General features: G+C 47.3%; 1 protein-coding gene across 1 annotated transcript in view; it reads left to right on the top strand.

Moving 5' to 3' along the window:
* The first annotated feature begins 10,851 nt into the window (after positions 1-10,851).
* Positions 10,852-13,398, top strand: part of SDC2 (syndecan 2) — an 86,919-nt gene continuing 84,372 nt past the window's right edge. Inside the window, exon 1 of the mRNA XM_069731671.1 lies at positions 10,852-11,315. Within this exon, the coding sequence (XP_069587772.1) occupies positions 11,256-11,315 (60 nt within the window). The 5' untranslated portion in view covers positions 10,852-11,255. The remainder of the gene's footprint in view (positions 11,316-13,398) is intronic.

Raw genomic sequence — 13,398 nt, 5'->3', positions numbered from 1 at the left:
GCACAGGGCCCCTCAAAGTACAGCGGTGTGTTTGCACGGCGGGGGCGCCTCCCACCGGCAGCAACACTTTTGCGTACTATGAGAGGCCCTGTGCCAGTGACGTCGCCAACTAGTATTCCTCCCCCCACCTGATGAAGGAACCTGCACTTTCATCTGCACCTTCCTCTTTGTCCCCGTGTAAGGTGGTATGGAATGCGGGAAGAGCAACCTGACTTTCAGCAGGGTCACAATGTTGTTGTGTAGCATGCACGGGGAATGTTGCATTATGGGTCAATGTACCAGCAGACTCATCTATCACTGGCTGGGCAATGGGCACGATGAAGTGGAAACACAGATATAGGCCCAAAGAATAAAGTGGGCTAAATGCAGTTCAAAATTGGTAACACAGGAATAACCAGGGGGCATTGCAGTGGAGGACAACTGGAATGAGAGGCTGACACAGAGAGTAGGGCCAAATCAGTAAGTAGTCGAAATGCAGTTCAAAATTGGCAACCGTAGTAAACAGGCGGCACAGCTTTGTTCAGTGGAGGAGAACAGCAAGGAGTGGCAGACACCGATAGTAGGCCCCAACCCAACTAGTAGGCCAAATGCAGTCTAACATTAACAACTACTTAACGAGAGCCTGAAAATGGAATTTCAGGACAGGAAACCAGGAGAACAGCAAGGAGTGGCAGACACCGATAGTAGGCCCCAAACCAACTAGTACGCCAAATGCAGTTGTTCCATTTAACCACAATTTAATGAGAGCCTGAAGATAGAAGCTCAGGAAAGGCAACCTGGGGAACACCTTGGAGTGTAACACACCATCTCTCTCCACCCCATACCCATTTTGTAGGCCTAATGCAGTGTACTTTTCTACAACTACTAAACGAGAGTCGGAAGACCGAAGCAATGGCAAGGAAACCTGGGGAACACCTTGGAGTGTAACACACCATCTCTCTCCACCCCATACCCAATTTGTAGGCCTAATGCAGTGTAGTTTCCAAGAACTACTAAACGAGAGCCGGAAGATCGAAGCTCAGGAAAGGCAACCTGGGGAACACCTTGGAGTGTAACACACCCTCTCTCTACACCCCATACCCAATTTGAAGGCCTAATGCAGTGTAGTTTCCAAGAACTACTAAACGAGAGCCGGAAGATCGAAGCTCAGGAAAGGCAACCTGGGGAACACCTTGGAGTGGAACACACCATCTCTCTCCACCCCATACCCAATTTGTAGGCCTAATGCAGTGTAGTTTCCAAGAACTACTAAACGAGAGCCGGAAGATCGAAGCTCAGGAAAGGCAACCTGGGGAACACCTTGGAGTGTAACACACCCTCTCTCTACACCCCATACCCAATTTGAAGGCCTAATGCAGTGTAGTTTCCAAGAACTACTAAACGAGAGCCGGAAGATCGAAGCTCAGGAAAGGCAACCTGGGGAACACCTTGGAGTGTAACACACCCTCTCTCTACACCCCATACCCAATTTGAAGGCCTAATGCAGCGTAGTTTCCAACAACTACTAAACGAGAGCCGGAAGATCGAAGCTCAGGAAAGGCAACCTGGGGAACACCTTGGAGTGTAACAAACCCTCTCTCTACACCCCATACCCAATTTGTAGGCCTAATGCAGCGTAGTTTCCGACAACTACTAAACGAGAGCATGAAGATCAAAGCTCAGGAAAGGCAACCTGGGGAACACCTTGGAGTGTAACACACCCTCTCTCTACACCCCATACCCAATTTGAAGGCCTAATGCAGTGTAGTTTCCAAGAACTACTAAACGAGAGCCGGAAGATCGAAGCTCAGGAAAGGCAACCTGGGGAACACCTTGGAGTGGAACACACCATCTCTCTACACCCCATACCCAATTTGAAGGCCTAATGCAGCGTAGTTTCCAACAACTACTAAACGAGAGCCGGAAGATCGAAGCTCAGGAAAGGCAACCTGGGGAACACCTTGGAGTGTAACACAACGTCTCTCTACACCACGGAAGGGCTGATTCTTAGGAAGGAAGGCTGTTGGAAATAAGCATTGCGCGTCCGAGGGTGATTATATTCTTATTAATAATAATAATAATAATCTTTATTTTTATATAGCGCTAACATATTCCGCAGCGCTTTACATTTTGCACACATTATCATCACTGTCCCCGATGGAGCTCACAATCTAGAATCCCTATCAGTATGTCTTTGGAATGTGGGAGGAAACCGGAGTGCCCGGAGGAAACCCACGCAAACACAGAGAGAACATACAAACTCTTTGCAGATGTTGTCCCGGGTGGGATTCGAACCCAGGACCCCAGCGCTGCAAGGCTGCAGTGCTAACCACTACGCCACCGTGCTGCCCTGCTTCTTTATATTAGGTATATACTCACCCTCGGACGCGCCCTGCTTCTTTATTTGGAATAAATGTTTATTTGCAATGTGGTGTTGACTTTCTCTATTATTTTGGTAATTAATGATTTTATTATTTTCAATGTTTTGCATCTTCTCGGCAAAAATATAAAGAAGACGCGACAGGACAACACTCGGTGGATGCCATATCTGTGTTTTCAATTTAAAAAACCTTTCAGTTAACTACTTGCAGGAGAAAGTAATTGTAGCTGGTGGCCATTTTTAGTACTGTACCAGATTTTAGTTGTGTGTTTGTTTTTAATGTTAAAATGTCTGCATTTGATATCTCTCCAGTATTTTCTTTTTTATAAGCAAAATACTTATTTTTATATTTTCTGATGTTGGTTCCAGGGGTACACGGGCAGCAGTGGTGTGGTCAGTGGAGGCCTAGTGGAAGGAGTGACCGCAGACAGGCATCGAAGGCCTAAAATAATAACACATGGCTGTAGGCAATTTTAAATTGGTTCCAGGGGTACACGGGCAGCAGTGGTGTGGTCAGTGGAGGCCTAGTGGAAGGAGTGACCACAGACAGGCATCGAAGGCCTAAAATAATAACACATGGCTGTAGGCAATTTTAAATTGGTTCCAGGGGTACACGGGCAGCAGTGCCCTGGTCAGTGTAGTAGTAGTTGAAAGAATGGACCGCAGACAGGCATCGAAGGCCTAAAATAAAAAAATTGGGCTGGCTGTAGGCAATTTTAAATTGGTTCCAGGGGTACACGGGCAGCAGTGGTGTGGTCAGTGGAGGCCTAGTGGAAGGAGTGACCACAGACAGGCATCGAAGGCCTAAAATAATAACACATGGCTGTAGGCAATTTTAAATTGGTTCCAGGGGTACACGGGCAGCAGTGCCCTGGTCAGTGTAGTAGTAGTTGAAAGAATGGACCGCAGACAGGCATCGAAGGCCTAAAATAAAAAAATTGGGCTGGCTGTAGGCAATTTTAAATTGGTTCCAGGGGTACACGGGCAGCAGTGCCCTGGTCAGTGTAGTAGTAGTTGAAAGAATGGACCGCAGACAGGCATCGAAGGCCTAAAATAAAAAAATTGGGCTGGCTGTAGGCAATTTTAAATTGGTTCCAGGGGTACACGGGCAGCAGTGGTGTGGTCAGTAGAGGCCTAGTGGAAGGAGTGACCGCAGACAGGCATCGAAGGCCTAAAATAATAACACATGGCTGTAGGCAATTTTAAATTGGTTCCAGGGGTACACGGGCAGCAGTGGTGTGGTCAGTGGAGGCCTAGTGGAAGGAGTGACCGCAGACAGGCATCGAAGGCCTAAAATAATAACACATGGCTGTAGGCAATTTTAAATTGGTTCCAGGGGTACACGGGCAGCAGTGGTGTGGTCAGTGGAGGCCTAGTGGAAGGAGTGACCGCAGACAGGCATCGAAGGCCTAAAATAATAACACATGGCTGTAGGCAATTTTAAATTGGTTCCAGGGGTACACGGGCAGCAGTGGTGTGGTCAGTGGAGGCCTAGTGGAAGGAGTGACCGCAGACAGGCATCGAAGGCCTAAAATAATAACACATGGCTGTAGGCAATTTTAAATTGGTTCCAGGGGTACACGGGCAGCAGTGCCCTGGTCAGTGTAGTAGTAGTTGAAAGAATGGACCGCAGACAGGCATCGAAGGCCTAAAATAAAAAAATTGGGCTGGCTGTAGGCAATTTTAAATTGGTTCCAGGGGTACACTGGCAGCAGTGGTGTGGTCAGTAGAGGCCTAGTGGAAGGAGTGACCGCAGACAGGCATCGAAGGCCTAAAATAATAACACATGGCTGTAGGCAATTTTAAATTGGTTCCAGGGGTACACGGGCAGCAGTGGTGTGGTCAGTGGAGGCCTAGTGGAAGGAGGGACCACAGACAGGCATCGAAGGCCTAACATAACAAAAATGTCAATACAATGGTATTGTCAGTGGCAGGCATTGAAGGATGTCAGCGCATAGACTAAACATTGGTGGAGCTGTGAGATAATTTTGCAAGTGGTAGAGCACTGTTTGAGCTGGGGTGGGGGGAAACTGTCTTGTGGCCGGCGGTACAGGCCCAGGGCCCCTCATATTACAACGGTGTGTCTGACGTTGGGTGCGCACCACCACCGCCAGAGACACTTTATTGTACTAGGAGGGACCCAGTGGCAGTGCCGTCGACCAAAAGCGGGCTCACCCACCCCTTCAGACAAACTGCACTCTCACGGGTGCTGTCGCCAAGTGTCGATACCACGGCCCCGTGTGGGGAGTTTGGCCATTTAGTGAGGTGTAAACATGTCGTATGCTGGACAATCAGGTGCTGAAAATTACGAGATTGGAAAAGGCATTCAGAATAGTCCACAGGCAAGACCTTTTCATAGGAAAGCTAGGTGTCAGCCGGGCAAGGTGGGGCAAAAGATTTCGAAATCCAGTTGTGGTTCATTTTAATGAAGGTTAGATCATCTACATTTTGGGTAGCCAGACGAGTCCTTTTTTCTGTTAGTATTGAACCTGCAGCACTGAATACTCTTTCGGATAGGACACTAGCTGCCGGGCAAGCAAGCTCCTGCAATGCATATTCTGCCAATTCTGGCCAGGTGTCTAATTTTGATGCCCAGTAATCAAATGGGAATGACGGTTGAGGGAGAACATCGATAAGGGATGAAAAATAGTTTGTAACCATACTGGACAAATGTTGTCTCCTGTCACTTTGAATTGATGCTGCAGTACCTGTCCTGTCTGCGGTCATAGCAAAATCACTCCACAACCTGGTCAGAAAACCCCTCTGGCCAACGCCACTTCTGATTTCTGCCCCTCTAACTCCTCTGGTCTGCTGGCCCCTGCAGCTCGTGTGAGAACGATCATGGGCGCTGTGTGCAGGGAATGCCAGAAGCAAACGGTCAACAAGAGTTGATTGTTTGGTTGCTAATATTAGTTCCAAGTTCTCATGTGGCATTATATTTTGCAATTTGCCTTTATAGCGAGGATCAAGGAGGCAGGCCAACCAGTAATCGTCATCATTCATCATTTTAGTTATGCGTGTGTCCCTTTTGAGGATACGTAAGGCATAATCCGCCATGTGGGCCAAAGTTCCAGTTCTCAAATCTGCGGTTGTGCTTGGTTGAGGGGCAGTTTCAGGCAAATCAACGTCACTTGTGTCCCTCAAAAAACCAGAACCCGGCCTTGCCGCGCCACCAATTTCCAGTGGCCCCGGAAAAGCTTCCTCATTAAAAATATAATCATCCCCATCATCCTCCTCGTCCTCCTCCTCCTCTTCGCCCGCTACCTCGTCCTGTACACTGCCCTGGCCAGACAATGGCTGACTGTCATCAAGGCTTTCCTCTTCCTCAGCTGCAGACGCCTGATCCTTTATGTGCGTCAAACTTTGCATCAGCAGACGCATTAGGGGGATGCTCATGCTTATTATGGCGTTGTCTGCACTAACCAGCCGTGTGCATTCCTCAAGGACTTGACACATGTCTTGAATCTTCGACCACTGCACACCTGACAACTCCATGTCTGCCATCCTACTGCCTGCCCGTGTATGTGTATCCTCCCACAAAAACATAACAGCCCGCCTCTGTTCACACAGTCTCTGAAGCATGTGCAGTGTTGAGTTCCACCTTGTTGCAACGTCTATGATTAGGCGATGCTGGGGAAGGTTCAAAGAACGCTGATAGGTCTGCATACGGCTGGAGTGTACGGGCGAACGGCGGATATGTGAGCAAAGTCCACGCACTTTGAGGAGCAGGTCGGATAACCCCGGATAACTTTTCAGGAAGCACTGCACCACCAGGTTTAAGGTGTGAGCCAGGCAAGGAATGTGTTTCAGTTGGGAAAGGGAGATGGCAGCCATGAAATTCCTTCCGTTATCACTCACTACCTTGCCTGCCTCAAGATCTACAGTGCCCAGCCACGACTGCGTTTCTTTCTGCAAGAACTCGGACAGAACTTCCGCGGTGTGTCTGTTGTCGCCCAAACACTTCATAGCCAATACAGCCTGCTGACGTTTGCCAGTAGCTGCCCCATAATGGGAGACCTGGTGTGCAACAGTGGCAGCTGCGGATGGAGTGGTTGTGCGACTGCGGTCTGTGGACGAGCTCTCGCTTCTGCAGGAGGACGAAGAGGAGGAGGAGGGGGTGCGAACGGCTACAGCCAATTGTTTCCTAGACCGTGGGCTAGGCAGAACTGTCCCAAACTTGCTGTCCCCTGTGGACCCTGCATCCACCACATTTACCCAGTGTGCCGTGATGGACACGTAACGTCCCTGGCCATGCCTACTGGTCCATGCATCTGTTGTCAGGTGCACCTTTGTGCTCACAGATTGCCTGAGTGCATGGACGATGCGCTCTTTAACATGCTGGTGGAGGGCTGGGATGGCTTTTCTGGAAAAAAAGTGTCAACTGGGTAGCTCGTAGCGTGGTACAGCGTAGTCCATCAGGGCTTTGAAAGCTTCGCTTTCAACTAACCGGTAGGGCATCATCTCTAACGAGATTAGTCTAGCTATGTGTGCGTTCAAACCCTGTGTACGCGGATGCGAGGCTAAGTACTTCCTTTTTCTAACCATAGTCTCATGTAGGGTGAGCTGGACTGGAGAGCTGGAGATCGTGGAACTAGCGGGGGTGCCGGTGGACATGGCAGACTGAGAGACGGTGGGAGATGGTATTGTTGCCACCGGTGCCCTAGATGCAGTGTTTCCTACTACGAAACTGGTGATTCCCTGACCCTGACGGCATTGGCCTGGCAAAGAAACCTGCACAGATACTGCAGGTGGTGCGGAAAATGGTGGCCCTACACTGCCGGAAGGGATGTTGCGTTGCTGACTAGCTTCATTGGCCGAGGGTGCTACAACCTTAAGGGACGTTTGGTAGTTAGTCCAGGCTTGCAAATGCATGGTGGTTAAATGTCTATGCATGCAACTTGTATTGAGACTTTTCAGATTCTGTCCTCTGCTTAAGGTAGTTGAACATTTTTGACAGATGACTTTGCGCTGATCAATTGGATGTTGTTTAAAAAAATGCCAGACTGCACTCTTTCTAGCATCGGATACCTTTTCAGGCATTGCAGACTGAGCTTTAACCGGATGGCCACGCTGTCCTCCAACAGGTTTTAGCTTTGCCACGCGTTTTGGGCAAGATACGGGCCCGGCAGATGGAACCTGTTGCGATGTTGATGCCTGCTGCGGCCCCTCCTCCTCCGCTTCAGAACTGCTGCCGCCTGCACCCTGTTCCCCCAATGGCTGCCAATCGGGGTCAAGAACTGGGTCATCTATTACCTCTTCTTGTAGCTCGTGTGCAACTTCGTCTGTGTCACCGTGTCGGTCGGTGGTATAGCGTTCGTGATGGGGCAACATAGTCTCATCAGGGTCTGATTCTTGATCAGCACCCTGCGAGGGCAATGTTGTGGTCTGAGTCAAAGGACCAGGATAGTAGTCTGGCTGTGGCTGTGCATCAGTGCACTCCATGTCAGATTCAACTTGTAATGGGCATGGACTGTTAACTGCTTCACTTTCTAAGCCAGGGACGGTATGTGTAAAGAGCTCCATGGAGTAACCCGTTGTGTCGCCTGCTGCATTCTTCTCTGTTGTTGTTTTTGCTGAAGAGGACAAGGAAGCGACTTGTCCCTGACCGTGAACATCCACTAACGACGCGCTGCTTTGACATTTACCAGTTTCACGAGAGGAGGCAAAAGAGCTAGAGGCTGAGTCAGCAAGATAAGCCAAAACTTGCTCTTGCTGCTCCGGCTTTAAAAGCGGTTTTCCTACTCCCAGAAAAGGGAGCGTTCGAGGCCTTGTGTAGCCAGACGACGAACCTGGCTCCACAGCTCCAGACTTAGGTGCAATACTTTTTTTTCCCACGACCAGCTGATGCTCCACCACTACCACTACCCTCATTACCAGCTGACAATGAACGCCCCCGGCCACGACCTCTTCCACCAGACTTCCTCATTGTTTTAAAAACGTTACCAAACGAACGGTATTTGTTGCTGTCACACAACTTACACGGTGAGCTATAACTTCAGTATGATTTAGCTACCCCTTTACAGGTGAGTGAGACCACAACGAAAATCAGCCACAATGTTACACACTCTGTTGTTGGTGGCAACAAATGAGATGGCACACACGCAGGACTGTCACTGAAGCGCAAATGTAAATATTTATCTCCCACTGATTTGTGTTTGTTTTTTTTAAAAGGGAGACTTCAGAAAAAAAAAAATTATTTTTTACAGAAGAATTTATAAAACAAATAAAATGAAATGATTGTTTCAGGGAGAATTTAGGAAAAAAAAAAAAAAAAGGCTTTGTAGGGCCTTTGTAGGGAGTCAGGAGTGGCACACAAGCCCAGAGGCCAATATTAATCTCCCACCGATTGATTTAGTTATTTTTTTTGGTAGATTTTGGAACCCAAATCAAGCAAAAAAATTAATAGGCTTTCTATGGCCCACAATTGGGGAGAGAGAGATGGCACACCCAGGAGTCAAGACTGGCACACAAGCAGAAGGGGCAATATGAATCTCCCACAGATTTTTTTTTTTTTTTTTTCAGGGAGACTTGAGAGAGAAAAAAATACAAAAAAAATGATTTTTTTCAGGAATAATTTAGAAACCAAAGAAAATAAAATGATTGTTTCAGGGAGAATTTAGAAAACAAATAAAACAAAAAATAGGCTTTCTAGGGCCCACTGAGTGACAGATGATGCACACAGGAGTCAGGAGTGGCACACAAGCCCAGAGGCCAATATTAATCTCCCACTGATTGATTTAGTGATTTTTTTTGGTAGATTTTGGAACCCAAATCAAGCAAAAAAATTAATAGGCTTTCTATGGCCCACTATTTGTGAGAGAGATGGCACGCTCAGGACTGGCACACAAGCCCAGAGGCCAATATTAATCTCCCATTTTTTTTTTTTCCAGGGAAAATTTATAAACCCAATAAAAAAAATAATAATAAATAGGCTTTCTATGGCCCACTATCTGAGAGAGAGAGATGGCACGCTTAGGACTGGCACACAAGCCCAAAGGCCAATATTAATCTCCCACTGATTGATTGATTGATTGATTGATTGATTTTTTCAGGTAGAATTATGAACCCAAATCAACCAAAAAAATAAATAGGCTTTCTATGGCCCACTATTTGTGAGAGAGATGGCACGCTCAGGACTGGCACACAAGCCCAGAGGCCAATATTAATCTCCCACTTTTTTTTTTTTCCAGGGAAAATGTATAAACCCAATAAAATAATAAAAAAATAGGCTTTCTATGGCCCACTATCTGAGAGAGAGAGAGATGGCACGCTTAGGACTGGCACACAAGCCCAAAGGCCAATATTAATCTCCCACTGATTGATTTATTGATTTTTTCAGGTAGAATTTAGAACCCAAATCAAGCAAAAAAATAAATAGGCTTTCTATGGCCCACTGAGTGAGAGATGACACAGACAGAGATGGCACTCTAGCAGAAATGTCAATCTTAATCTCCCACAAAAAAAAAAAAAAAAAAAAAAAAGGAACTGTCCTTCAATTACTATCTCCCTGCAGTAATCTCAGCCAGGTATGGCAGGCAGCAATAAGGAGTGGACTGATGCACAAATTAAATAAAAAGTGTGGACAAACAAACAAGATAGCTGTGCAGAAAGGAAGGAACAAGAGGATTTGTGCTTTGAAAAAAGCAGTTGGTTTGCACAGCGGCGTACACACAGCAATGCAGCTATCAGGGAGCTTTCTAGGGCAGCCCAATGAGCTACAGCGCTGAGGAAAAAAAAAAAAATGTAGCTTCCACTGTCCCTGCACACCGAGGGTGGTGTTGGGCTGTGGAAATCGCTACAGCACAAGCGGTTTGGTGGTTAATAGACCCTGCCTAACGCTATCCCTGCTTCTGACGAAGCGGCAGCAACCTCTCCCTAAGCTCAGATCAGCAGCAGTAACATGGCGGTCGGCGGGAACTCCCCTTTATAGCCCCTGTGACGTCGCAGACAGCAAGCCAATCACTGCAATGCCCTTCTCTAAGATGGTGGGGACCAGGACCTATGTCATCACGCTGCCCACACTCTGCGTTCACCTTCATTGGCTGAGAAATGGCGCTTTTCGCGTCATTGAAACGCGACTTTGGCGCGAAAGTCGCGTACCGCATGGCCGACCACGCACAGGGGTCGGATCGGGTTGCATGAAACTCGACTTCGCCAAAAGTCGGCGACTTTTGAAAATGTTCGTCCCGTTTCGCTCAACCCTAGTGGTGACGTGTTTCTATAATTTTCCTGATTGTTCTGCTCCTGGTTTTGTCTTCCAAATACTGAGGTAAAATACTGACCAAATACTGAGTGGCCACACAAGGCACCAACTTTAGGGAATGGGCTTCGCACCAGCGGCTTTTTTAGTGCAAAGTTTGGCAGAAACATTGCTGAATCCTATTAGGTTGGTAGAGGTGGTCCTACGCCTGTACACGGTGCCCCCCATACCTGCCCCTTAGTGTTTTGCATGTGAATTTGTAATAAGAAAAGAAAGAACTGTGGATTGTAGTGACTGTATAGGAGGAGGAGGAGGAGGAGGGTCATGGAGGGAGCTGTGAGGAGGAATGTCACTTCCTGCGCTGCTCATTCTCCCGGGTTTTAACTAGGAGTCGCACTACTCCATCTACAGATCGCTGAGGAGACTGAGGGAGGAACAGACGGCAGCGGGAGCGGAGCCTCATTCTGCAGCCGCCGCACACTCCGGGGAGCGCGGGAGACGGCGCTGTGATAGCAGAGGGTGCGGTGCGGTGCGGTGTGATAGCAGAGGGTGCGGTGCGGTGCGGTGCGGTGCTGCAGCGCCCGGGCACACAGGAGGCAGCACACATTGCCGGGGAGTCCTACAGCAACAAGTGACAGAGCTGCACAACTTTCTCCTGGGTCTCCGGTGTCACCCGCTCAGCCTTACTGGGGAATCATGAGGAATATGTGGATACTACTAAGCTTTGCCTCGCTGGCGCTGGTGTCTGCGGAGACGGTGAGCTTCATGGGCGATTTACGCAAGATTATACAGTTTATAGTAACAGTGTGCACTACAAGTCCCAGGATGCAGGCTGACAAGGCATGCTGGGAGTTGTAGTTCAATAAATAACCCCCTGGGTGAAGTCTCAGCGGGTTAATGTGTAGACGAGAAGCAAATGCTGCGGAAAGTTTCCTGCTGCTTTTCTTTCCAATTCTTGAAGCTTTTAATGCATTTTGTAGACTCCTTATTAAATAAAAAAAAAGTAGTTTTTTTTTTTTTTATGAGTCCCATAGTAAAGTGCACAGCTAATTAGGAAAAGGAGGAAAGTGCAAAACACTTTGGTTTAAAGGGTCATTTCATATATTGCTGAGGTCTATAAAGTGCTGTATACAATAAATGGTTGTCAGGGATCATACAGCGGAGGTTTGGTGCTTGTATCTGATCGGCGAGGGATCATGTAATGAGATTCTATATTCTGATATTTTGGATTCTAAATGAATAGAATTTCACTTTTCCCACATTAAATCATTTTTATAAAAGGGTTTTAATTGCTCATGTGTAGTCAGTTTAGGTTTGTTTTACAGGATTTAATTTACATCCAATCATCTGCTTGGAATTTTTAGGATTGCCCCTGGACATGTCTGATCGGTTTGGGATTGTTATGGTTGCTCTTGGTCGGTTTGGGATTATTAGGGTTGCTCCTGGTCAGGTACGGTTTGGGATTATTTGGGTTGCTCTTGGTCGGCTTGGGATTGTTATGGTTGCTCTTGGTCGGTTTGGGATTATTAGGGTTGCTCCTGGTCGGTTTGGGATTATTAGGGTTGCTCCTGGTCAGGTACGGTTTGGCATTATTTGGGTTGCTCTTGGTCGGCTTGGGATTGTTATGGTTGCTCTTGGTCGGTTTGGGATTATTAGGGTTGCTCCTGGTCGGTTTGGGATTATTAGGGTTGCTCCTGGTCAGGTACGGTTTGGCATTATTTGGGTTGCTCTTGGTCGGTTTGGGATTATTTGGGTTGCTCTTGGTCGGTTTGGGATTGTTATGGTTGCTCTTGGTCGGTTTGGGATTATTTGGGTTGCTCTTGGTCGGCTTGGGATTGTTATGGTTGCTCTTGGTCGGTTTGGGATTATTAGGGTTGCTCTTGGTCGGTTTGGGATTATTTAGGTTGCTCTTGGTCGGTTTGGGATTATTTGGGTTGCTCTTGGTCGGTTTGGGATTGTTATGGTTGCTCTTGGTCGGTTTGGGATTATTTAGGTTGCTCCTGGTCGGTTTGGGATTATTAGGGTTGCTCCTGGTCAGGTACGGTTTGGGATTATTTGGGTTGCTCTTGGTCGGCTTGGGATTGTTATGGTTGCTCTTGGTCAGTTTGGGATTATTAGGGTTGCTCTTGGTCGGTTTGGGATTATTTAGGTTGCTCTTGGTCGGTTTGGGATTATTTGGGTTGCTCTTGGTCGGTTTGGGATTCTTTGGGTTGCTCTTGGTCGGTTTGGGATTATTTGGGTTGCTCTTGGTCGGTTTGGGATTATTTGGGTTGCTCTTGGTCGGTTTGGGATTATTTGGGTTGCTCTTGGTTGGTTTGGGATTATTTGGGTTGCTCTTGGTCGGTTTGGGATTATTTGGGTTGCTGTTGGTCAGGTACGATTTGGTTTGAGATTATTAGGATTGCACTTGAACACATCTGATACTTGAGGGATTAGGATTGCTCCTGTTCTCATACAATTGGTTGGAATCATATTTTGTTTTGTTTTCAGTTTATCTAATCACTTGAGGATCATATATGTTACAGGGATTACCGTAATCAAATTGATCCCGTCAGTAAAATTCCACTGATCAGATTCCTAAATGCAACAAACGTCATCTTCGCTCGTTACGTGTGACAAGTGACCCAACCCTAATGACAGATGAAAGTGGTTCTGTGACATCAGCCGGGGGAACAATAGCTGTAATTGGGCTAATTATGGTCTCATTTACTAAATATGGACTTTTCCAAACGGGAGTCTTAACGGCTAATTGGATCTCATCTACGTGTCTGTGGGTTTTCTTCTGATCGTAGGAAACGGATTCTCCCATCAATTCCCCAACCAAAGTGATCTGTATTAA

Source organism: Ranitomeya imitator, chromosome 6 (assembly GCF_032444005.1).
Source record: "Ranitomeya imitator isolate aRanImi1 chromosome 6, aRanImi1.pri, whole genome shotgun sequence".
Classification (NCBI taxonomy): Eukaryota; Metazoa; Chordata; class Amphibia; order Anura; family Dendrobatidae; genus Ranitomeya; species Ranitomeya imitator.
This window is presented reverse-complemented; position numbering and strand designations above follow the sequence as displayed.